Below are 27,285 nucleotides of genomic sequence, written 5' to 3'. Positions count from 1 at the left end.
CAGTGCCTCACTCATGCTAGGCAAGTGCTCTACTGCTGAGCTACAGCCCCAGCACCCAGCACAGTTCTTGTATGCAATAAGTACAAAATGCAGTCTACTTTTTTAGGTCCCCCTTCCTCCCTCAAGCACATATGTACACACTGTACGCACTGGGTTTTAATCTGCAGGCTACTTGTCACATATAGAACTAGTCTTAATGCATAAAGTTTTAAAAAGCACTGATTCTAAATAGCCAAAATTTTCCTTCGTTTTTTGATTAGAGTCTACAGAGAGGCTTGTTCATCTCTAATGGATGTTCACTTGTGTCTTAAAGTTTATGCATTTTTTTTCTCCTTGATACAACTAACCCCTGGGGTAATAGAGTGAAGTTTTTGAAACTTCATGTTCTTTTGGTCTCTACTCTGGAAAACCTCAAGTGCCACTATGTGATATGGCAAGGTGTAATCTGATTGGATCTTTGCAGCACAGTCCACTTAAGCAACAGCCCCAGCCACAGATAACAGCAAGTCGGTGTAGAATGGACATAAAAACCTCAGTTCTTGACATGCATTGGCGGCAGTAAACAAAAGGCAACGAGAAACAGATATATCCTGGAAACGATAAGTGTGGGAAGAGGAACTGCCTTATCATCAAAACAAAGGAGAAATGTGTGAGAGTAAAAGCAGGAAATGTGGTTCAGAATCACAAGGGCTGCTCTGAAGACTCCAGCAGGAGGCTCCAGGAAGCCCTTACAGGGTAACCAGTAGTAGCAGCAACTGCAGGGAGGGTCCCTGTTATGGAGGGGCAGGGCAGGGAGAGTCAGGTGTCTCTTTGACAAATATCAAAGAGACATCATCAAGGACAGGATAAATTTTCATGAAAGCTCTGTGTTTGGTGCTTTTGAAGAGCCAGAGCTGCCTTCTACACCTGGAAGAGTTTATTGACTTTGCATCTGAGTTTATCAATGGTGGCTGGTTAGATTCCTGCGGGGCTAAGTCTTGGTTTACACAATTCACTCCATCTTGGGATTGCTCTAGTTCAGTGGATATGTATGACCTAGAGAAAAGGAAAGAGATTTTGTTGTCAGTTGTAGTTAAATTGATTTAAATGATTTTATCCCCTTAGCAGCAGCATGCTTCCTGAGCTAATTATCCCAGAGGCCTTGGGTCCCCAGGTGGCAGCCGATGCTCTGAGTCCCAGGAGCTCTAAGGGAATAGGATATATTCTTATCCAGAAACCACAAATGAAAGAATAAACTTGTTTATAATTCTGGCATCTCCAGACTCCTGCTGTACTGCGGGTGTTAATTTGTTTATACCCAGAATAGACAGATGCTCCTAATAACCTTGATCCTTGCATCAAAATTATAAGGAATCAGATTCATATCCTTTCAAGAAGCCAACAATGTACCAGGGGACATAAGAGAAATGATCACAATAGGTAGAATGCAAGGTGACAAGAGTCGAGTGCTATCAGAGGGAGAGTGGGAGTGAGATGGGTGTTCAGGAGAGGTGTGCAAACAAGAACTCTTGAAGGCAGTCGTGTGACATCTGAGCCTTCAAAGACTTTCCTAAGGGCAGAGGAAGACAGAACTGAGAGGGAAGAAGGTAGCTCCAGAGGATGCTACGTGGATCTTATAGAGACAACAGGTGAGAGACTGATTTGGGGGAAGAGATGCATGGCTATTGAAGGCCCCTGTGCAAGAGATAATGAGGGCCTAACTTGGGGAGGCAAAGGGGAGGATCTAAGATATTACAGGACTAACTTTTTGGTTATGAGGAACAAGGATGAGAGAAAAGCTAAAGGTGTTGTCTAGTTCTTAAGCTGGGTACCATACACAAAAATGATGAAAAATAGAAGTGGAAAGGAAGGAACACGATGGATTCACTGAAAACTGCAATCCTATTGAATCTGGGTTTCCTGGGGGTATTCCAGATGGGTGCCTCTAGAGGATGTGTTAATGTAGGAATGAACTCAGAGGAGGAGTGGAGGTAAAAGATTTGGAGTCATTTTTATAGAATTAATAGTTGGGAAAAAAAATGATGAACTTGTTAAAGGAGGAGAGTAAAGAATGCGGAGTTGCATTTCTGGGGATCATCTTAGCTTTTGGAAAGAGGGAGACAAAAGCCAGAAAAGATCTTCACAGAAAAAGTGGCCTTGGGAAAGGATCCAGGAGGGTGTAGAAAGAGGAGACTCTTACAGAGATGGCAGAGAGGTTAAAAAGAGGAAAGGCCACTGGATGTAGTGATTCGTGGGTCATGATGACCTTGGAGGTGGCTGTCTTAGTAAAAGAGGGACAAAAGCCATACAGCAGGAGATCAGGAAACAAATGAGTGGTCGTGAAGTCGAGGCACTGAGCAGAAATTATGCTTTCAAAAAGTTTGGTAGTAAAGTTTTGTGGCTAGCCAAGATTCAAGTAAATAGAAAAGAACAAAATGGCAGAAAGAAAAGATAACAGATGGAGTAGAGACTTGGAGTAGGCTGGTAGGGAACAGATGCTTCTCCAGGAAGTGGCTTTGGGTGGGGAGATGCCTGGCATGCAGAGAAGAGTTGAGATGGGGGGAAGCTGAGCATTTTCATGTTCCATAAGGGCCAGCCCTGAGCTGGAGGAACACCAAGGAGTCCAGGACAAAGTCATTGAAGTAAAAGGAAGGCTGATCCTTTTCAGGCCACACTTGGGCCTGGGTGATGTGCTTCATAGTGGAACTTGATGCCCCAGTTTTGTGACTTTCTTTGTGAACTGTAGCAATGTATCAGGAGAAAATGTGAAAGTTGTGCTCCACTCAGATGGGCAAAAGAAATGACAAATTCTAGGATGAATTCATCCCAAATTCTAGGCATGTAGATGAAGGGTTTGGCCACTCTCAGGGCTCAGCAGGTACGAAGCAGATGAGGCCAGCAGGTCAGCCTGGCCCTCTGCAGCAAGCGCATGAAGGGCCACAACAAGGACAGCAGGCCATCCTGCAGAAGTGAAATGAGAGGCACAACCAGACATGTCCCCTCAAAGCAGTGACATTAACTTTTTTCCCTCATATTAAATCTCAAAGAGTTAGGCCAGAGGAATCAAAGGGAATGATGGCCTCTGAGGTACAGAGGAAGAGACAGAAGTAGTCTCCACAGGTGTACAGTATGAGGAAGGAGGGAGCAAACAGGACAGGTGAGGTGGCCGTATACCTGGTGGCTGCCTGGAGGAGACATACTGGTCCACTCCACAAAGATGTCTGCTCTTCACCTCCCTTCTTCCCATATCCTCCCTTTAGGAGCTCCTCCAGGCAAAACAGGATCTTCAAGATCTGCTGATCGCCAAGGAGGAGCAGGAAGACCTCTTGAGAAAGCGGGAGCGTGAACTCACGGCCCTCAAGGGTGCTCTGAAAGAAGAGGTTTCCAGCCATGACCAGGAGATGGACAAGCTGAAGGAACAATATGATGCCGAGCTGCAGGCCCTGAGGGAGAGCGTGGAGGAGGCCACAAAGGTGAGTCGGCCGCACTCACCTGTGGACTATAGGGGATGGGATGGGGTCACAGAGTCTGGCATGGAGACAGATGACTGTGTGACTTTGCTAAGGAGCAGAACGGAAACAATTTCCAGATTTCTGGTACATTTGTCAGCTTAGTGTCACTGTGATCAAAATACCCAACGAGAACATCTTCAAGGAGGAAAATGTTATTTTGACTCCTAATTCTAGAGGTCTAATCTATGGTCAGCTGATTCTATTGCTGGGCCAGGATGAGGCAGCACATCATGGGGAAAGGGCAGAGTGAAGGAGGACTGTTCCCTTCATGGCTGACCAGGAAGCAGAGAGAGGGGAAGGGGATACAGGGGAGATGCACCTTTCCAGGGCACACACCCCCAGTGACCCACCTCCTCTAGCCAGGTCCCATTTACCACCCAGTTACTCCATTCAAACTGGGAAGGACTGCTGACATCACAGCTCTCATAATCCAGTCATTTCACATATGAATATTCCTGTATCAACATGGGAACCTTTGGAGGACACCTCACATCTAAATAATACCATCCGGAATCTTTTGCCCCTGCCTTATCCTGTTCCTTTGGACTTTGTTCGGCCTTTTGTTAAACCATTCAGGTTTTTTTTTTTTTTCCCTTCAGAAAAGTTACAGGAGGGTTAATTGGCTGAATTGTCCAAGCCCTTCCAAGATAATTTTTCTCTTAATTGAATTTTTGGCTCCTACAAATAGATTCTAAATTATGTCAAAGTCTGTTGGTGCAGGATTCATATTGGCTGTTGAAGAGAAAAACAGCATTTTCAAGGGGGAAAACTCTTTGAAATATCATGCCATCTTTAGGGAAAGAGGGGAATTACAGAATATGAAATTTTGAGTCTTTCTAACATATAAGTTAAAGATGCTGAAGAAAGAACTCTTGGTGTTGTTTATCCTGTGAAGATTACAGTGACAGCTCAGAGTTAGGAGGCCCTCTCTCCCCAGCCCCATGGTGATTCACTGATTTTCAATTATGTCATGGTAATTGCAAATGACAAGAAGTGAAAGATGGTTTTGTTTGTTATAACAATAAAAAGTCTGGGAAATAGTCTGTTTGGGGTTATTATAACTTTGAGATAGTTTTTAAAAAGCCCCTTGTTGATTTGCTTATCTTAGGTTTTTTTTTTTTTTGAGATTTGATTTGAGGGGAAAAGAAGCAAAACGGATTTCAGTGTCATTGCTTTGGGGAGGACATGTGGCAATAGCCTGGTGTCCTTACTGTTGACCTTTTTCAGGGATACGCCCATAGGCTCCTGAGTAAGATGATTCTCCTTGGGGCACATTGTTTCTTTATCACCCTTTGATCCTGTATCAAAGACGAATTAACATGTTATATTCTATGTGGCTCATTTAAAGGTTGTTGAGAACAGTGTGTGGGAATGTGTGTGTAGCCATTTGATTGGGACGAAAGTCAAACTTGTGGCACATGTAGAAAGGATTTTTTTTTTTTTTTTTTTGGAAGCTGCTAGGTCTTCTGTCATAGGCATGTGAGTGGGCAAGGAGACATGGCAGGTGAAGGAGGACACCTTTATTGTATGGAATTGGGATCACTGGTAGAGACTTGGGCTCTTCATTTTGACCTTTCAGAGGTCTGCATTGTGTGTTATCTCAAAGTATTTTTATTATTCCAATTCAAGAGAGGTGACTGTATTGACACACATCTGTCTGTGAAAGAAATAACAGGTGAGTTAGCTTAAATGTGTGTCGTTGGCAGAGAATGCAGAGTTTCTAAGCATTAGAAGCTAACTCTTAGTACCCAAAGAGTGCCCTCAAAGTCTCTTTGCCCCAGGTCATTTTCTGCACTGCTGCCAGCATCAGAGACAACCTGATCGTGTCAGCCCTTGCTTTGGTAACTTGCTTGCTTCCCATTGTCCCAGACTTAAGCTCAAAATGTTAGCTGGGTAGATAATAGAAGTCCCTTTCTTCCTAATCCCATCACTAGAAGACTCCGTGTTCCTTTTGTACTTTTACCGCTTTGCACATCTCCACTTTTCCACCTGACAAACCTGTTCTCATCCTGCAAAACCCTCCCCAGATGTCCTCTCCCCATGAGCATGCCTTGATTCATCCTCTCCCTTCAGCGCAGTTGGTTGCACCTTCCTTGGGGTTTCTTTTGAACCCTGGCCATTCAGGGTTTGTATCCTACCCTGTTGTAATGTATCCTCTTGCCTGCCTTTTCCCTTAGTCTGAACTTCTTACTTCTTAAGCATAGGGATACTTTTATCTGTTCTCTTTGGAGTGACAAATTCAAGTGCTTCTGGGGCCAGACAGGGAGCATAAATGAGTAAAGCAAGCCGGGTGTGTTGGTGCACTCCTATAATCCTAGTGACTTGGGAAGCTGAGGCAGGAGGATAGCAAATTTGAGATCAGCCTCAGCAATTTAGGCCCTCTCTTAAAAAACAAAAAAGTGGGGGAATTAGAGCTGGGCATGTGACTCAGTGGTTAAGCACCCCTGGATTCAATCTCTAGTACTAAATAAGTAAATGAAACGCTGAGTGTGTCATTGAGGGGACAGTAGATTATGGTGGGGACTGTGGCAAGTTGGAGAGTATGTCCTTTGCTGTCAGGATCAGTAGCTTCTCTGCTGCAGCTGTGAAAGTCACCAGTGAAGGAATGCTGAGCCCATGTTGATGGATCTTTCAAGTTTTAAGAAATATGACACATCTGGATGTTGATGTGAGATTTCCTGACTTTTAAGCATTGCTGGGGAAAAAAAAAATCACATAGACCAAACATACCCCATTGGCAGGTCGTCAGTCTGTGATCCTAGCCCCATGAGCTCAGCACGGTGCGGGGCACACAGCCACATTCGTGCAGTGTCTGATAATTGAAAGTTGGTAGAGGCAGATTCCCCTCCTAACTGGGTTTTGAGTCCTGGCCAAGTGGTTTCTGTTAGATTTTTTTTCCAGTGGAAATGTGGGAAGTTTCTTAGAGAACTCTGCTATTCTGTGGCTGGCTTTCGAGTTTCCCTACAGTTTCTTAAAGAAGATCATGTTTGTATTTTATTGGTAGCTTTTGCTTCTAAAGGTGGCTGCTGAACAGATGTGATGGAATCATGTTTTAGGGAGGGAAAAAAAGTGTAAAAATTTTAGTAGACAGAAGCTGTCTGTTTGTTATGATATTTACATGGCAATTTTGTAGGATAGAATTGTGAGTTTTCTAGTAAACATTTGGAGGAAAAGGAATTAAGTATAGTTGTTTAATCTGGTAAAGAGTGTTTTTAAAATTTGTTCAGCCTTTATGCTGCCTTCGGGGAAGGACTTATCCTTCTGGGACTAAAAGTTGCCTTTTCTTTTATGAATCATACTGCATTAAGATGTTCACTTCCTTGGTAGGTCTTCGGAGACAGCCCAACCTCCTCTCATCAGTTTTCCTAACTTTTGCCACTGCTCCAAGCCAAGACCAACACAGGGCTATTTTATTATTACCAAATAATAAGTACTCTATCCTGGCCTGAACTTGGGCACTAATAGTTTTAAATTACCAGAACATTTGGTGAAAACTGTCAAATTATAATAAGACCATTTTATAGGTATTCCAAACAGATAACCTGTAATAGTTTTTGGTAGACTCAAACAGCCATACCTCTTTTTTTTTTTTTTTTTGGTGGTGCTGGGGATTGAATTTAGGGCCCTATGCATATGAGACAAACAATCTACTGACTGAGCTATACGCCCAGCCCCCACAGTCATACCTTTTAAAGAACAGAGAGGTTGCTCAACAGGCAAGAATTGATGCATGCTTCGGTTATGTGGGACTTCCTAGCTCAGCAAAATTGAATTGGACCTCACCAGTAGAGCAGTGATGGAGAATAGGACTTCGTAGTCCACTAGGAAGGGGATTCTATTAAACATTTTTTTAAATGACTGTTCAACATATTGGCATCTTATTTCCTAATATACTTTTTTGTTTTTTCTGTTCTGTGTCCTTAATGCTTTTTCCAATTTCATAAAGGAAATGTCCTCTTTCCTTTTGGGTTTGTGGCAGTGATTGGACCCATGGGAGAAGAAGGAGGGGATGGGGTGGGAGTGGCTGCCATCTGGCAGTAGAATGAAGACGGTTCACCACTGTTGGCTTCTCTTTCTCATCCCTGACACTTCTTCTTGCCATCCCTTGTGCAAAGGGAATCACAGGCAGTATAGTTGCTTGAGTTTTCATGGAGAGTAGACTCAGCTCAAATCCAAGTCCCTCAAGAACTTTTCTGTTTACTTCTTGGATTTTAGTTTCCAGAGCCCTGGAGTTGTTGGAAATTTCAATCTTCGTTTTGTCCCTCCTGCTGTGCTGGGAACTGTCCTCATTTTCCACTTGGCATCCCCACGGGGCTTGGCACTTGATGGATTGTTAGGAAGGGCTGGGATTGGAAGGATGAGAAGACAAAAGGGGAGATACCTGTGGAGTCCCCAACAACCCCTAGATGAAACATTAGTTCTGGGTTCTTGTTTATGAAGTAAACATTTCTCAGCAAAGTAAATCTTGACAGTTAGAGGTAATATCATAATGTTAATGGTGGTTTTGGAAGGACTCACTTTGCATCTAAAAGCTTCAGGTACTTTGAGGATGATAAAAAATATACTTTTACATCTGGAAATATGATTTTAGAGCCAGTAGGCATTTTCAGAATGCCTGCCACACAGCAGTTAGGCAACAAACATCTCCTAAGCGGGTGGACCAGGGGGAGGAGGAGGGAGGATAAAGATGCATGAGATACTCTCATCACTTTTCAGTTTTCTGATTGTATTTTAAAATTATTTTTGGTGCATTATAATCGGACATAATAGTGAGCTCATATTTTTAAATACTGCATTGACATGTTGATTGACTGAGCAACAGCCAGGTGCAGGAGATGATGCTATACTCTGTGAGGACATGAAGGTAAACTGGATGACACCCAGCCATCCAGGAGATGGGAGGTGAGATGAGGAACTTGGGAGTTGATGACAGGAAAGAGTGATCGCCCCAAGTGAGGTGGAGATGAAACGCTGTAGGAGACCCACGGCCTGTGCTCGGGAAGAGAGGTGGTGGCCATCAGGAAGACCTCTTGGACAGGGTGGAGTTTGAGTTGGACTTTGAGGGCCACTTGCACAGAGGGGCCATGGAGGCTGTGGGCATGCTGGGCATTGAGCAGAGCATGAGCAACATCTTGTCGGTAGGGAAGTGAGAAGTGTCTGGGCTGGGCCTCACAGGAGAATGAAGTTGTGGTTGTTATAGATAAAGAGATTTAAGAGGCAGGAACCCAGGTCCAATAAATGGTCTATGTGTGGATCCTAATTCAAACAAACCAACTTTAAAAAAAAAAAAAATCACTGGGAACATTTAAACACTGTCCTGTATTAACAACAGTAAGAAATTATTTCAGTAATTGCTTTAGGGGTGGTAGTAATGTTAAGAGTCTGTGTCTTTTATAGAAACATTAAAATATTTATGGATGAAATGATAAGCTGTGTGGGATTTTTGGGGGGCAATTGAGTGGGTGTGGATAGAAGATCAGCCATGTGTTGGTGCCAAAGCTGGCTGATGGGTGTATAAGAGTCAATTACATTATCCTCTACATTTTCTTTATTTATATTTCTGTAATAAACACCCATGTTTCTATGTTTTAAAGAACAACCAAAAAAGTCAAGGTAGAAAGATGGGGTGGGGTGAGATTGTGGAGACTATTTTTAGGTGGTCATCAGTGAGGCAGCAAATGAGTGCTATCGACAGGGACATTACTTTGTAGTGGTGTGTGCTGGAGGAGAGAGCCCGACAGCTAGAGGGTGGTTAGAGGAAAGGAGTGAGGAGGAATAGGTGCAGGTGGGGGCTGAGAACAGGTTGGCTTGATTCAAGAGGGCCCTTGCAACAGCTTTGTGTAAGGTGAGGGAGAAATTAGGGACAAAGCTGATGTATTTGTCTCGAGTTTGTGTGCGTGTGTGTGCGCGTGTGTGTGTGCGTGTGTGTGTGTGCGCGCGTGTGTACATAGTTGGTGAGAGACAGGTTTCCTCTCCACCTGGAAGTCACTGGGGGAGCAGTGAGCAAGTCCATATGGGTGGAGGGTCTTGGCAGGGACTATGACAATAGAGAGAGCAGGGGTTCAGGACAGCATGAGGAAAGAGGACACAGACAGCCCTAAAGACGAGCAGCTGAGTCCAGTGATGGAACACATGGGGAAGAATGTTTTACTTGGTTTAATAAACCATCTATTTGAGGAATTTCTAAAAGCAATCTATTTTTGCATTATATATTTATATAATGAGACTTTATACTTTTAATATTGTCTGTTCTTCATATTATAAATTTTTTCCTAAGGTTACATGTTCTATAAATGTTCTACAAATTATTTTATGAAATTTCAAATCCAGTATATTGAAATTTTCCCCTCCAATTTTGGCTGTTTTTCTTCACTAACCAATTTGGAAATGTCACTCCATTTTATAGACATTCTATGTCACTTGTAGATTTCCCTTTCCTACCCGTCCTGAACAGTTTCTTTCAAAGCATAAGGTCAGCAGAGGGTCACATGGGAAAACCAGTGCTAATCTCGGGATCAATGGAACTGCCTCCCTTAAGACACGGCTAATTCAGTGTAAAATCTCATTTCTGTCTTCTCCAAGGGAGCCAGGTTAGCCAAGGAAACTGTAAAATTCATTTCCTCAGCATTTTAACTTCAAATAATCAGCTTACCCTGAATGACAGTTCCTGGGAGCTGGAGAAGCAGTGGGATTTGCAGTCAGGTGCACAGGAGAAGGAAGATGCCTCTCACAGATGCCAGCATGCTCAGGGTGACACAGAACTCCCCACCAGGGAAGATGGGAGAGATTTACAGTTAACTCCCGCCACACACACACCCAAAGTGTCTCTTTTAATAATTGCAAGCCTCTTTGGCATGTTGTAATTTATTAAAAAGGATATAAAGGGCTGGGGATATGGCTCAGTGGTAGCATGCTTGATGGCATGTGTGAGGCCCTGAGTTCAATCTCTAGCACTGCCAGAAAAATATGTAAATATGAGGTCAGGTGTGGTCCCCGTTCTATGTCTCCATGAACCCTGAGTGTCATCCCTGTTGTGAGAATACTCCGGGGGGCGGGGTCACTGCAGCCTGGTGATTAGAGCATCCTTGTGACTCATTCTGCCCAGTCACTTGCCCTGGATTGGAGCAGGTAGAGCAAGAGAGCACTGGAGGTTCTGATCCATACTTTCATTTTCAGGCTCATATGTCATGAGATGGTGGAGCACATTTCATGTGCCAGCAGTGCTAGTCCCCAAGGATATACAGGCACGCAAACCATGGTCTCTAGTTTGGGGATCGTTTATGGTCTTGGGAGAAAGATGTGTAAATAAAATGACGACAAAGTTATAGGTGTATTGAGTTCTGTGTAGGGTAGGAGGTCAGGAGAGACCACTGCTTCAGATGGCAAGATTCAGAAGAAAATATCTCCTCAGATCTGTGATTTGACACCCTCAGAGCCTTTACTATGTACCAAATACTTTAGAAGAAATGAAAGAGAACCTTTCTTTTCTAAGGTTTTTCCCAAGGGTTTCTGGATGTTAGTATACCATGAACCTTGTAACTTTGTAAACTCATGGTAAAACTCAGATTCACAATTAAAGTGTCTAGAAAGGTTAAATTGTCTAGATGCAAGACAAAGAATATTGACCTGGGATGAGTTAAAGTGCGTTGCATTTATTTAAAAACATTCATTAGATTCCATTTACAGTTACGATTTCCAGAGGAGATATTTTCATAAAAAATGAAATTTTTCATAAAATATGAGATTTTCGTAAAATACAAGGAGGGCTTTTGGCTTTCCAGGCTAGGACAACATAAGAGGCCTTTCCTGAGTCTACTGTCCTAATCATTGGATGTAGATGTAGCTGTTCCTGTTTTAGGGAGAGGATTTTGGCTTTCACATCATAAGAAGAGCTGATGAAGGGATCCATCAAGATTCTTCACACAGAGAGGTAGGACATTTGGCTGTCTTTAGTGATCAAAGCTAAAACCTAAGGAATGTGGTTGAAGAGATGCATTTTCCAACGATTCTAATGGAGGGCTGAAGACAGGGCTTTCAGGACACCCAGAGCATTCAGCTGACTCAGAAAGTCACAGCAAATTCACATGCAGAGTGAAGAGAAGGTGTTGAGACTTAATTGGGTGGAGAAGGAGGTACAAACCTTGTGCTGGCTTCAGAAAGGGCAAAAGAACAGCCTTGTCTCAGAGTCACATTGTGCATTACCGTCATTACCTGGGCCTTACACTCAGGCACCTACCTGGCTGCTTCCCACCTGTGACAGGGTGATAAGAGAAGAGACTTTAACAAATCAGCAGGTTTGATGTTAAAGAGCACAAACCAGTTATTAATAGTTGAGGATGGATCATTGGTAGAGTTTTTGGAATCTCCATTTAATAAATAGTTCACTCATAGTTGTTAACTATGTAAAGCACATAATTATGGAACATTCATTTATCCCAGACTCTGTGCTAGGTTGTAAAAACAAAGTGGACAAAAGGAATGAGACAGACATTATCCATAGAGTCACACTCACAATGTGTGATTCTGTTGTGATTAGTGCTTTGTAGTTGATGGAGGGAGGGAAGAAAAATTTCCTAAAGAGAACAATGGAGCTTTAAAAGATGAACAGGAATTAACTAGAATGAAACAAAACCCACAGAGCAGTCCAAGCAGAGGCTACAGCATGTGCAAAGCACTCATGTCAGGAGGGACCGTGATCCATTCAAGATGTTGGTTGAGAGGCAAGTGAGGCTAGTCTGTGAAGGGCGATGGAAAGTCTGGTGTGAGATGAAGTAGGGGCAAATAGAGACCAACTCATGCTGTCTTATGTGGTGCATCTCAAAAGGACCCTGTTCTTTCCCTAAAGGTGATGGAAATTATTAAAGACTTATTAAGAGTATGTTAATTTGACATGGGCATATTCGTTTGTGAAAAGGAGTCCAATCTGGTCTTTTAAGTAAGATGAAATGCCCTGGAATGTCCCCCCCACCCCAATGCTGCCACTTAAAGTGGGGACCTGGGCTGTGAGTTCTCTTCAGTGTTCCAGTTCTGTTTTTTATGGGATTATCACTGCTCCTCTTTCTGCTGATTCTTGTGGGAAAAGGGAAGGGAATAGAATTAGGTTGGGCCCCGTTTTGTTAGGTTTTGCTCTTTGCTAGTCACCCAACTTTCTGAAATGCAGTTGAGCGTTAAAAGGGCTCAAGGATGAAGGGGAAAGTTAGGTACATTGGTGATGAAGGTTTGTAGAAGCAAAGTTTTCATTTATTTCTAGTTTGTGAAAATTGGTCAGTGCCGAAAAAAGAACTTTAAATGTTAATAGAAGCCTCTTAGTGGGGTGTTTGCCTATCTGTCCCAATGGAATTGGAGATCCTGAGATGGCTGAACCTTCCTAAGACATTACCCAGAATGCAGGGGTGAGTGAAGAAGGAGCTGTGGACACATACTGAGGCTCCCAAGAGGTGCATTTATAGACGTGATATGACCAAACCACAAGAACCAGTCAGTGTAGGGAAGCCATCCCAGCTTCCGTCATACTGCAACAGTTGAATCCTTAACATCTGAAAGGAAAATAGCTTTAATTTTAAAATTGGAAATCCTACTTAATCTGTGTTATACTCTTTCTGACCCTCTAAACTCTGCTTGATGGGTGTTTTTCTAAAGAGTTGCCAAGATCATTAAATAGATTTCTACTTGGTGGAAAAAAGTTGGCATTATTATTTGAGTGCTCTAAGCAGAAAATGGAACATGTCAAAAGTGCTCTAAATCCATTAGGTTAGGAACAGTATGGAGATGGGAACATTTATGCTGGCAAAGTAAGTCGGAGTATATATAGCATTTATGGTAGCCTCTGAGTTGGTCCCTAGTGATCCAGGCTTTGGTCTTCTTGCTTTTTTGTAGTTCTTCATGTTGAGTAGGCCTGATCTGGAGGGTAACCAAACAGTGTTATGGACACAGAGTGTGATTTTTGTTGCTAGATCATAAAAGATATTGTGGCTTCCTCCTTGCTTTTTCTTGGATCTCTTGCTCTGTGGGAAGCCAGTTGCCATGTTGCAAGGTCACTCAAGCAGCCTGTGAAAAGGCCATTGTCAACTCAGTCATGTGAGTGCACCATCTTTGAAGTGGGTCCTCCAGCCCTAGTCAAACCTTCAGATGATCAGAGACATTTTCTACATCTTGACTGCAATCCTATCAGAAAACAGAGCCAGAACCACTCAACTCAATCACTTCTAGATTCCTTACCATCAAAAGCTGTGAGATAATGGTTATTTCAGGTTGCTAAGTTTTGAAGCAATTTGTATGCAGCAATAGATAACTAATATAACATTTTGACTTATCCTTGGCATCTAATAATTTTGTATCATGTATTTATTCACTGAACAAATATTTGAATATTTATCTATTTGAGATACTAGACAAATACAAAGGATATAAAGGGATGTAGGCATATTGTGGTGATGAACAGATTGCAGTGAAAATCATTAGAGTAGTAAGTTGGTGGCCTCTGACATGATTAGATGTGGTTTAGTGAGTCTGAACTGCAGAGCCAGTCATGTGTCCTTGGTGACCACACGTCAGGATTCTATGTGTGAGAACAAACCAGTCATATGCAGTGGAAAAATCCTTCTGCCCCAGCCCTCACTGGGGACGGGAACTCGTTTGAGCCAGGCTCATTAAGCTGGTTTCATGAAAGGCAAAATAAAGGACAAGGTGTTTGCTTCACGGGTGACTGCAGCAGTTTTCACAGTAATGAATAAAGTTAGACTGCGTCCACACTGAGCAGGAGTTGAGGACCCCGGAGGCATGTTGTCTTTCCTCCGGAAATTCCAGAGTTGTGGATGAGCCTTTTCCTTAGGGATACAATTGAAGGGAGATTAGGGCCAAACACACATATTTCTCCTTTTAACATTTCCCCCCTTTTCCCTCCTTTTTGTTTTGTTAAATTTCTGCACATGTTTCTCACGTGTGTGGTCCAGAGGGAAGAAATATTGGCTGTGTCTGGATTTAAGGAAACTTTGAGTCCAGTTATAGTTAGGGAAAGAAAAAAGGCTGGATGTGCTTCAAAGAGTTTTTGGAAGAAGGCTGGAAATAAAGAAGTCAAGCAAATACATGACAGAATGCAGAAAAGGTGGCATTAGAGGTGGGTCTGAAAGCATTTGGACAGACTTGGTGTGGAGGATGTTAACCCCTGTCTTTTCCATCCCTACCTTGTCTGAGGACCTGAAGACGCCTGCTGAGGACCAGGGAGTGTTGGCTAGATGACAGTGCTGGGAAGATGGACGTGGGCAAATGAAGTTGGAAAACACTGAGCCCTTTCTTTCTTTGGAGCAAGAATCAAGGCATTCATACGTCTTGGAAAATAGGCAGTTGGAATTGTCCGGGAAAATACATATGGAGAAGTCTTTTGAGCCAGTTGGGTTTCTAAATATGACCCTAAACTTGAGTCCAGCATGTGCCACATCCAAAAGAACAGTACACTGCGTGGATCCCACCTGCTCTGTGTTCTACAGGGAACTCTGTATCTGCTTAAGGCATTTTTCTTCCATGTCCCTAGGCTCATGACCTTGTGTGAGAAAATTTCCATGATTCCTTTGATTCTTGGCTTCTGAGACCCCAGGGTGCCAGGCCCCTACCCTACCTGCTGTGCTCCTTTCTGACCATCCTGTTATGAAAACAGTGTCCCTTGTAGGCCCAACTCAGTGCTATTTCCTCTATCTGTCTTAGTCACCCTTCAAGCCACAAGCAGATGCCTGTGCTGTGTACCGTGCACTTCCTGCTGCTGAACCAGGGAGAAAACGTGGCAGCAAGTGGTGACCTCTGTGGCTGATTCAGGCCCAGTGGAGAACCAGGGTTAATAATTTACTCTGCCCTGGTTGTGGCCATGGGTGTTGACCTTGACAAAACGCTGATAGAAATGAGTGAGAACCTGGCCTGGCATTTAACTAAGAGGAAAATGGGCTCCCAAATAACCTCTTGTTTTGAGGTTAGTCCTGTGGGAGTTTATCCCTGACATTCACATACAGCTGGTTCTGTTTGCAAACAGCAGCCAGACCTGTTTGCTCAGTGTGTTCACAGTGCTCAGCAGATGAAGATGTCACACAAAGTTGGAAGCCTGGCTTTCCATGCAGCTACTCATCATGGTAGGAGGACAGGGGCCACAGTGATCAGGATGCTCATAGGAAAGGCAGCAGAACATCAGCTAGGTCTGGTAGGTGGAAAGGCTCCCCTGTCCCTTTTATTTTTAATCCACAGCCTTTGTTTTCTTGAGCTGTTATGAGTCTTTCCCTTAGAAAGTTAAACTGATTAAACTTCCTGGTGTAAAGTCAACAGCACTACTGCTTCTAGAAGGCACTTGAGTTGGAGGGGGGCCCTATCGCTGTAGACATTGGTCCTTCCCCGCCCTTAAATGAAAGGAATCCGAGGGCAGTGATTGCCTGGTGGTATGTTGTGGAATGCAAACTTAAAAGTTATGGATATGGTTAGCCTGCTAAAGATCCAAATGAACACACCATGATCCAAATGTAGACTTTTTTGAATTAACCTCTGTTAGATGCTCTTGTGAATGTCTGAAATAGGAATGCAGTTAGTTCCCTATCAAGAGCTTTGATACATGGTAGAAGTCTAGCTTCTAGTCTAGGAAGATACAGTGACTTGGTCCAGCTTTTGGGTTCCTGGTCTGTTGCTTTTGCCAACACACTGACTTTTATCCAGCCAACATCTCCATGCTCTATCAATACAGATGTACTTTTGGAGAAGGCAGTTGGTCCAGGATGAGAGGGCAGGAGGATGGAAGTAAAAAGAGAACAGCTAGAAAAGGGGAGATGTAGAAAAGCAAGGTTGGAGCTAGACGGGGGAGGGCTGGGTATTGTAAAGTACATATGGAGAAGTCTTTTGAGCCAGTTGGGTTTCTAAATATGACCCTGAAGTCAAGTCCAGCATGTGCCACGTCCCAAGTATGTAGCTGCAGAGTCATAGCACTAGGGACAAGCAGGAGGGTTAGTAGTAGTTTGCTATGATGGGAATGATGGGGTCAGTGGAGGTAGGAGAGGGTGGAAAGTGCAGGATAGGAAGCATCAAGAGATAAAAGACTGGGGTTTTAGCCAAATATCAAGAGTAAAGGGAGAAAAGACAGATCTGAAAGGCTCAAGAGGAGGACAGCAAAGGTGGAGGATAAGCCATGGGCTCTTGTCACACCAGATGAGACTTCTGCTCTAGAAATACTGATCCTTGGTTACCCTAGAGAGCTATGGCAGCCGGGGTTTGTTCTATTGAAATATTAGAAATACATGGTTATTAGGTTCATGGCTTTTTTTTCCCTCTTGATGTCCAGAATTGAACCCAGGGGCACTTAACCACTGAGCCACATCCTAGCCTTTAAAAAAAAAAAAAAACTTCTTTAGAGACAAGGTCTCACTGAGTTGCGAAGGGCCTTGCTAAGTTGCTGAGGCTGGCTTTGAACTTGTGATCCTCCTGCCTCAGGCTCTCTAGCTGCTGGAATTACAGGTGTGCGCCATCCTGCCCAGAACATGACTTTTTGAATAAAGCATGAAGTTTGAGAAACTAGAAAGAAATAAATGATTCTTTTGTCACCTGACATGGGTAATCTTTTTCTCATGTCTCTGTCCATAAAATTGAACATGAGTGTGAAAATATGTCTTTAATGCTTAAAAGACATAGAAGTATCATTTGTCAATGGAAAAAAATATGCCCCAATAAGTTGTGGCTGTACCTTCTGGTCTTTGGGCAAGAGTTTGAAACAACACTGTTGGAAAGACATTAAAGAATTAAAATGACCCTTATTCCATCCATGAGAGTGCAACTAATCCTATTTTTGAAAAAATTATAGGTTCTAGTTGGGAATTTAGAGTCCTCTTGAGGAGAAAGGTGTGCTCTTGGTTTCCAGTGATATGTCAGTGAACTTGAGGCATACGTAGGTGGGTCTGAGACCCTGTTCTTCCAGCTAGGGCTTGGGGTACCTCTCTTCCTCTTAAAACAAACTTCTTTGAACAGGTCAGCATGAATATTTATTTTCTCCAAATCATTTCTTAATGAATAGTAAAAGCCTTTGTGTTTCTAGACAGCATTGGTTCAATCAGTGGTATGTTTATTAGTAGAGCCAATGATTAGGAAAGACTGGTTAAAAAAAAAAAAAGTGGAGGGTAAGCTTAAGGAAGACATTTTTAACAATTGGATGTTTTATTTTCAGATGATTGTAAATTCACATGCTGTTAGAGGGAATAATACTGACAGATCTCATATACTTTACCTTGTTTCCCCTAAATGTAATATATTACAAACCACAGTACAGTAGCACAACCAGGTCACTGACATCAATAGTCAAGGTATAGAACATCTATGTCACTTGCAAGAATCCCTGATGTCATCCTGTTATAGCCTTGCTGCCTTCTTGCCCCTAGCTTCTGCCTTTACACAGCTACAAATATGTCCCCCAGCTTTTCAGTTTTATCCTTTTGAGATTGATATACAGATGGCATCATCCAGGTTTAAACCTTTTGGGATTGCCTTTTCCCCCCTCATAATAGTTCTTTGGTGTTATCATACCTGGCACGGGTCAGAGTTCCTTTCATCGTTGAGTAGTGTTCCATGGTGTGGATGTGCTAGTTTATTCAACCACTTGCCTGTGAAGGAATCTGGGATGGTTCTTATTTTCTGCTATATGAACAAAGCTGCTGGTGTATAGGTTTTTGTGTAAATGCTTTAATTTTTCTGGAATAAATGTCTAAGAGTGAAATTGCTGGGTTGAAGGGTATTTAGATTTTTTGAGGGGTGCTGGGTATTGAACCTAGGGCCTTCTGAATGCTCAGTGTGCTTTATCGGTAAGCTATATTTTCAGCCCTTAGTTATGTATTTAGCTTCTAAAGAAACTACTAACCTGTTTTCCAGAGTGGCTGTACCATTTTATATTCCCACAAGCAGTTGATGGTGGGAATCCTTTGCAAGTGATTCATTTGCTTCAAATGCTTATGAGCATTTGGTATTGTCAGTATTTTTATTTTAGTCTTTCTGGTAGGTGTGTAGTAATAGAACCACTACACATGGTTTACCAGTTTCCTAATGGCTAATAATGTTGAATATCTTCTTCAGTGAAATGGCTATTTATATTTTTTGTTCATTTTTTGTTTTTGTTTTTGGTTGTTTTGCTGTTCAATTTTGAAAATTATTTACATATTCTAGATACAAGTGCTTGTCAGATATGTGGTTTGCAACTATATTCTCTTGATCTGTGGTTGTCTTTTATCTTTTAAATTGTCTTTTGAAGAGCAAAATTCGTTATTTTGTTGAAGTCCGACCTATTAATTTTTCCCTTCTAGATTATGATTTTTGGAGTAACGTCTGAGAACTCTTCAATTACTTTACATTCCAAAGATTTTCTTTTATGTTTTATTCTAAAGGTTTTGTAGCTTTACATTTTACATTTAAGTCGAGGATTCCTTTTTAGTTAAATTTAGTGTTACGGTAGAAGTTTAGATCAAGGTTTGTTTATTTTGCATATGGGCTTTTAATTGCTCCAGCATCATTTGTTGAAAACACTGTTCTCACATTCAATGGCTTTTGAATCTTTGTCCAAAATAAGTTGGATATATTTGTGTTGATCTATTTCTGGGTTCTCCATTCTGTTTCATTGTCTGTTGCTCTGTCAATACCACAGGTCTTAATTGCTGTGACTATATGATTTCTTGAAATCTGATAGATGGATTCCTCCCATTTTCTTCTTCTTCAAAATTATTTTGGCTATTCTAGTTACTTTACATTTTCATATAAATGTTAGAATAATATTTTTTTTATATCTATTGATATTTTAATATCTTGCTGAGATTTTGATAGAAACTATACCAACATGCCAATTTTGGGAAAATTGATCTCTTTATATAGATTTTTAAAAATCCATGAACATAGTATGTTTCTCCATTTATTTAGATCTGCTTTGATTCTTCTTGTATTATTTGAATTGGTATTTTTAAGTATACAAGTCCTTAGGTTTTTTTTTGGTCAGATTTACACCTAAGTGTTTAACTTTTTAAAGCAATTTTTAAATTTCAGTATCCATGGGCTCATTGTTAGTATACAGGTAATAAAATTTTATGTTTTTAATTGTTTATTTTGTGTCAGTATCTGTTAATTTAGTGACCTTGCTAAACTTGCTTGTTAGTTTCAAAGTTTTTGTTTTGTTTTGGGTAGATTTCCTAGAATTTTCCATAGGGATAGTCATTGAATCTGCAAAAAACACAGTTTTATTTCTTCCTTTATGCTTTTTATGTCCGTTCCATCTTTTTGCTGCTTTGTTACATAGGTAGAGCTTCTAGTACTATGTTGAATGAGAGTTGTGAAAGCAGGTATCCTGGCCTTAGTCTTAGGAAATGAAGGCTTTTAATTTCTTCCTACCATGTATAATGTTTCTTGTATCTTGGAGCTACTCTTTGTTAAATTGAGGATGTTTCCCTCTTTTTTCTTAAAAAAAATTTTTTTTAAAGATATGAGTGGATGTTGAATTTTGTCACAAGTTTTATCTGCTTCTATTGATATGATCATATGATTTTTTTTCTGATTTTAAGATGTCAATCTAGTCTAGCATTCCTGGGACCAACTTCATTTGGTCTTGTTGTATAGTTCTTTTATATATTACTGAATTCTATATGCATGTATCTTGTTAAGGATTTTTATTTATATGTTATTGATCTGAGTTCTTTTTTCACTTCTTTATTTTTTTGGTGGTACTAAAATCATTTGATTTCAGGTAATAATGGTATCATTAAGTGAAATACTTTTCTAGAAGGGATTATGTACAATTGATTCTTGTTTATTCTTTTGTAAATGCTTAATAGAATTCTCCAGCAAAACCATTAGATCTGGGAATTTCTTTTTTGGGAGCTTTACAATTAAATTGTGAATTTAATTTCCATAATAGTTATGGGATTATCTAAATTATTTACTTCATGTTACACAAATTGTGGTAATTTTCCTTGTCAAGGAATTTGCTCATTTTATCTGAATCATCAAGTTTGTTTGTACAGCATTATTTACAGTATTTCTTTATCTGTTTGATGCCTGCAGGGTCTGTAGTGGCATACTCTGTATTTCATCTTCCTTTATCAATCTTCTCCAAGGTTTGTCAATCTTATTGATATTTTAAAAATAACCAGCTTTGTTTCATTGATTTCCCTCTCCCCACTAACCAATTGTTTCTGTGTTTTCAATTTCACTGGTTTCTGCCCTTTTTTAAATTATTTCCTTCCTTCTGCTTGCTTTGGATTTATATTTCTCTTCCCTTTCCGGGTTCTTTAGGTTAGAACTTAGATTATTGAGTTCAGACATTTCCTCTTTCTAATAAAAATACCTATTGCTATGTATATTTTAATTTTTACTCAATATATTTAAAAAAATTTCTTAAGGTTTTTCTTTGATTCAAGGATAAAGTATGTTATTTAATTTCCAAGGGCCTGGGTATTTTTCTGTTATCTTTAGTTGATTTCTAGTTTTATTTTATTTTTTAAAGCTTTTTTCAGTTGTAGTTGGTACAATATATTTATTTATTTATTTATTTTTATGTGGTGTTGAGGATTGAACCCGGTACATCACACATGCAAGGCTCTAATACTGAGCTACAGCCCCAGCCCCTAGTTTGATTTTATTTTAACAGAGAACACAGTCACAATTTTAATTCCTTTTGTATTTGCTGAGATTTGTTTTATGACTGAGGATTTAATTTATCTTGGTATATATTTCCAGGGTATTTTAAAAATGTATGTTTTGTTTGAAAGTCTAAAAATAGTAAATACAAATCAAGCTTGGGGATAAAAATGTTTTTTCCTTTGGTATTATAAATATTGTTACTAGTCCGACAAGTCATCTTGAACCACTCTCGGACTTAGCTATATCATATTAAAAAATGGGACTGCATCTTTTTTGGTGGTTGACAGATCCCACTATATTTGCATGTTAAAAGTGATTGAGTGCCTCTGGAGGCTGAGGCAGGAGGATCGAGAGTTCAAACTCAGCCTCAGCAACAACCAGGTGCTAAGCAACTCAGTGAGACCCTGTCTCTAAATAAAATACAAAATAGGGCTGAGGATGTGGCTCAGTGGTTGAGTGTCCCTGAGTTCAATCTCAAAAAAAAAAAATGATTGAGGACATGTGGAATATCACATTTTACAATGAGATTTTTCATATTTAAGTTATAATTTGGTGGAATTTTTCTTATAATTGCTTCTTAGTAAAAAGAAATAATAGGAAAAACTTGTTTTAAAATAAATTGGGCAATGCATAGTGTATAAGAGAAAAAAATATTTAAAAAAAATTTTTTTTGTTTTTTATTTTCAATTATAGATGGACACGTACCTTCATTTAATTTATTTATTTTTATGTGGTGCTGAGGATCAAACCCAGTGCCTCATACATCCTAGGAAAGGGCTCTACCACCGAACCACAACCCCAGCCTTGGATCTTATTTTTGACAACATAGTTTTCCTCTCTCCATATGTTCAGAGGATCTTTTTAGGTAAACATGTATAGCATGTTCATTCGCATACCATTTAATGGCAGCAGCATAAGAGGAGGTCAGCCACCCGCCATCTCTTCTGGTGTCCCAATTTTAATAACCTCTCCTAATAGTCTATCATTTGCCTTCTAGAGAAGTCAGAGGGTTTGCCAAGGTAAGTCAGCAAACCAGGCCAGAGCCAGAAGGTCCAGGAATTCAGGAATTTGTGAGCAGCTGAGTCAGGGGTCTGGAATCAGAAGTAAGGGTGAGTCAGAACCCGGCTCTGGCTGACTCAGACAAACTGAGGTGGTGACCTTGTTGAATCAGCTGCTTTCCTGACATTCCAAGGTGTGGTTAGACTCAATGGTGCTAAAACCGGAAACTTCATCTCTCCCAGGGTTTAGCTAATAATTCAGTCAAGCTTCTCCACCTCCTCTTCGTTAGGTTACCTGTCAGAAACATGTAGACCTAAGTTCAGTTTCCTATGACTTTTCTATGAAAGTGGAAATGCTAGCACTGTAAAGGGTCATGGGGAATGTAGTGGAGGGTAAGGAAGAGAGAGGCAAATAAGTAAGTATGGATGGGGAAGAAAGGAAAATGGAAAGCAAGACAGAACTTGGGCTTTTCTACAAGATGTAAACTGTTTGTATCAGCAAGTCTGGTGAATTCTCTCAAGTATGTCTGTCCACTCTTCCTCTGTCTCCCTCCCATCATCTTAGCCTTTTAACTGTAGTCTCTGCTTATCGCCATGGTTTGGTGGGAATGAGTGAGAATTATTTGACAAGGATGACCTTCAGCTTTTACACTAAGTGACTGGGTGAATTATTGGAAGCATTGAGAAATCCAGAGGAAGTCCATGTCTTGGAGTGGTGAGTGGGATGAGGACTTCTATTTTGTCCATATTGGGTCTTCTGTGTTGAGTTGAGAGGCCATTCAAGGACAGGTATCTGGCACAAGAGAGAGAGGCTGGACTGGAGCTTCTGATTTTGGTTGGCTCCAATGGGCACTTGTCATAGTTGAGTGATCTTAGGGGAGAGGCTGTTTGAATTCTGTCCTAGTTTTACACTCCCAGAACTTCTTAAAGATGTCATAGTAATTTTAAGCCTGACCCTACCAGCTGTGCCTTGAGGTATGTAGAGATTATCCACTTGTTTGATGCTATCTGACCTTTTAGTAGAGAAAAGCATTTCAGTAGACAGATTTCCCCCCCAGGGGTACCAGGGATCAAACCTAGAACCTTGCCCATGCTAGGCATGCCCTCTACCTCTGAGCTGCATCCCGAGTCTGAAAATGTCTTTCTTCCAGCGTCATTACACTAAACTCTAATTTTACAGCAGGTGAGCAGACTAAGATTGGACATTCTATTATATGTGTGTATTTGGTGGATGGATGGGAGGAACGTGAGTAGATGTGAATTCACATTTATTATACACAGTAGGGGTGCTTCTCCTTGGGAGATAAGTTTTTCCAAGATGGCAGGTATATTGCAAAGAACAATTTTTCCTTTGTTGAGCTTATTTAACCTTTTTAGCTTAATTTACCTTGAGCTACTATTACATATTTTCAGGTATGCAGAGCCAAAAACAACCAAACAAACAAAACAAGTAGAGTAGGTTTATTTTGGTTTTCTGTGCAAAAATGATACTGAGTATGAATATTTGGCCAGGATGGGCATGTTGGGTTGGATTATAAATTTTCTCACAAGTGCTTTTAGAAATTGTTTGGGGCTGGTGTTCTCTAATACTGGTAATAATATATCTGGTTGTTATTAAAATCAGTATCTTTCAGATTTTATTTTTGTTGTGATTATTTTATATTTCAAAAAGACCCATGTTAAGCAGATATTTGTATGATACTTGGTATTAGTTGGTTAGGTTTGCAGATAGGGCTGTTTTTGAGAATCTTGCCTTTACTGGTTTGTTTACTTCTTAGGTACAGGTCTGTCAAAGAGTTGCTATTCGAGTTCAAATGCTGCCAGGCCTGCTAAATGGGGGCGGGAAAAGTTTTGGATAACCTTTCTCAAAAAGAGTCTCCAGTATTCTTCAGTCTCTCTGGATATAGTTTCAGAGTGTACAAGATTTTTTTTTTTTAAACAAATGTTTTAATTTCTTTGGGGTATATTCTTAGGAGTAGAATTGCTGGGTCATACTGTTTATCCAAGGAACAACCAAATTCTTTTTCAAAGTGACCGCACCATTTTACATCCCTAACAGTAATGTATCAAGGTTCCAGTTTCTCTCCAATACTTGTACCTCTCCAATATGTGTTACTATCTGGGCTTTTACTTTTTTATGATAACCAATCTAGTGGGTATGAATTGGTATTTCATTTGGTTTTAATTTGCATTTCTCTGATGACTGATGTCAAATATCTATGTATTGGCCATTTGTATATATTCTTTAGAGAACTGCTTATTCAGATCCTTTGCTCATTTTAGAATTGGATTGTCTTTTTGTGGAGTTGTGATTGTCCCTAGTATATTCTAGATGCCAGTATCTTAATATGTTATTTAATTTGCAAGATTTTCTCCCATTGCTTGGGTTTTCTTCACTTTCTTGAAGTCCTTTGAAACACAAAGATTTTTAATTTTAATGAAGCCCAGTTTACCTATTTTTTCCTTCCACTTTGGTCATATCTAAGAAACTATCCAAGGCATGAAGATTTACTCTTCTAAGGATAACAGTTTTAGATTATAGAAGAGTTTAATAGTTTTGGTCTTCTAAGAGTTTAATAGTTTCAGCTCTTATATTTAAGTCTACATTCCATTTAATTTTTGAATATGATGTGAGGAAGGGATCTATTTTATTGCTGTGCATGTAGGTACCAGTTGTCCTATCACTGTTTGTTGAAGATACTGTTCTTGGCTCTTTAATGGCCTTAGTAATGTTCTGTTCCTGTTCAGGTGTGTTTGCCAGGCCCCTCCTTTCCAAGTTGTTTCTCAGGCTTTAGGTTTGGCACTGAGTCCTGGGCATTAGGGAATTGGAACATTTATCCAAAAGTGACTGCTTAAGCTGACTGGTAAACTCTTAAGTGCTAAATTAAAGTTCAGGGTATTATCATTCTAGATAGACAGGAGATTGTGAAGAAAACAAGAGAGATTATGAGGCAAATTAGACTATTACTGGAAAATAGCATCCCTTTTCCCCTGGATATCTGAGGGCAGAATAAGAATATTTTCAGGGTTGCCTTACACGTAGCCTTACTGATGATAACTTGGTCATCCAGAGAGATTCAGTGCTGGATACATTTCCTCTACTGTATACTTTCATACGTGGGCAACAATTGGAAAACTTAATAAAGTACAATATAGATGTTAGCCATATAGTTCATAATTATATTTTAGTATTGTTTCATTATATGACAGATGTGTCTTTATTTCATGTAAACTGTAGTAATAAGGGAAACTATATGGGAACTTTATATTATCTTAGCAGTTTTTCTATAATCTAAAACTGTTAAAAAAGACTGTAGTTAAAAACAATAAGCCTATATAGGGAAATATTCTAATATCACTTACAGTGCCATTAACTTGCTCTCTTATCGTCCCTACATGACTGTGATCTCCTTATTCATCTTTATGCACAGCCTCTGGCACATGAGAGGCACCCGTGTGTTTATTGACTGGGATGACGAAGACAAAGAATGTCTGTTTGATGAATCTACCACACACGCCAACTTTTGCTATTATAGTTCCTGTGTTCAGAGATGCTCACAGCATAGCGACGAGGCAGAACAGCAATGGGATAATGCTTCTGCTAGGGTTTAGATTTGGTTTGTCCCATGCAGATTAATGTTAGACACTTTATCCCCAAACTAACAGTATTGAAGATGATGTGATGGTGGAGACTTTCAGAGGTGAAACCTGGTAGGAGGTGATTAGGTCATGACCTTCCTTGTGAAGGTGCTAGTGCTGGTCTTGTCGAGTGAGTGATATTGAATAGGATGGTTCAGTTCTTGTGGTAGTGGGCTGCTACAAAAGAGTAAGCCTGTCCCCTCCCCAGCCTCTGGCTTTTTCTCTGGCTATGTGACCTCTTTTTCTTGCATACACTCCTGTCATGTGTTGCTCTGCACTATGAGGCCCTCACCAGAAGTTATTTTGACACATGCTCTTGGACCTCCAGAATTGTAAACTAAATGACCTTTTTTTTCATGTAGTAGCTAGCCTCAGGTATTTTGTTATAGCTACACAAAATGGACTAAGAGATGCCATAATACAATAAGGAAACGGTCTACTCTGTCTATTTTAGAGAATAGCTTGAAGTTCACAACAAGATGATGTCAATAAAAGTTCTCTAAAAATGTGTTCATCCCAAGTGGGGTTCAGATTGGTATTGGTGGGACCCACTCCACTCTTCCCTTCTTCCCACCAACTTACGGAGACTTTGTTTCTTCATGTCAAACTTTCGCTCTGAAATTCTCAGTGACAATGACTTTTGTAGAGGGGAACAATTGGTTCATACTAAAGCTGTAGATTTCTCAGCACAGCAAAGGTGGAATCTGGAGACTTAGCTATAAGCAGGCACCTCTTCACAGAAGTTAGAGTTCTGATCTACACATTGGCCCAGTAATTGAAATTCCAAAGAGGAGGCAGGCCTAACTGTAATGCCTCTGAAACATCACAAATACTTTAGAATGACACTCCAATCCTAGGAGCCCAGTGATAAGATCAAGGACTGCCTGGTTCTCATTTAAAGGGGAATGTTCTATGAGCAATAGTTCAAAGGTCTTGAAGATTTACCTTTGTGACTCTGAGTCTCCTGGTGGGCAAAGTGAAAAAGGATACACAATCATGGTTTCTGTTGTTCGAGAGAAAACAAACATTTCCCAAATGGAAGTAAACCTTCACCTTTAATTTTGAAAATTATGCCAGAGTTTTTTTCTTAGCTTGAGTGTATGGGTCCCCATGAACAGAGAGGAGGTAGATACTAAGATTCAGATGTGCCCACTGTGAATCTGTATAAGCCTCAGACTCACACGTCACTGAGGGGAAACAAATCATTGTCCCAGAGACTTGAACAACTGCTTGTGTAGGGGCACTTAACTTCCAAATTTGACTTCCTCATTGAGAAACATAAGATCACATCTGTCCTTCTACACATGGGGTAAGGGGACTAGTCTAGCAGGCATATGTGAGTTTGTGAGTATTTATGTCTCTGAAGTTTGATTTGATATCGGGAATTAACAAAGCAAGGAAAGTAAATATATTAAACCAAAATTCATGCTTTTAGTATGAGTTCATGATTTTGAATTTGCAATGGAGTTAATGGTGATAAAGTTTAGTAATATCCTTTTAAAATGCTCTTATCCTTTTGAAAATATTAA

General features: G+C 40.5%; 1 protein-coding gene across 3 annotated transcripts in view; it reads left to right on the top strand.

Moving 5' to 3' along the window:
* Nucleotides 1–27,285, top strand: part of Cgnl1 (cingulin like 1) — a 103,802-nt gene that overhangs the window by 21,281 nt on the left and 55,236 nt on the right. For 2 of the 3 annotated variants that reach the window (XM_048793081.1, XM_015480613.2), the window contains one exon: nt 3,240–3,452. The exons of the other annotated variant lie outside the window; for it this stretch is intronic. In XM_048793081.1, the coding sequence (XP_048649038.1) occupies nt 3,240–3,452 (213 nt within the window). The remainder of the gene's footprint in view (nt 1–3,239; nt 3,453–27,285) is intronic. 3 annotated transcript variants of the gene reach the window in all.

The sequence above is a fragment of the Marmota marmota genome, unplaced genomic scaffold, assembly GCF_001458135.2.
Source record: "Marmota marmota marmota unplaced genomic scaffold, marMar, whole genome shotgun sequence".
Lineage (NCBI taxonomy): Eukaryota > Metazoa > Chordata > Mammalia > Rodentia > Sciuridae > Marmota > Marmota marmota.
The sequence above is the reverse complement of the archived record's forward strand: the minus strand, read 5'-3'. Positions and strand labels throughout refer to the sequence as shown.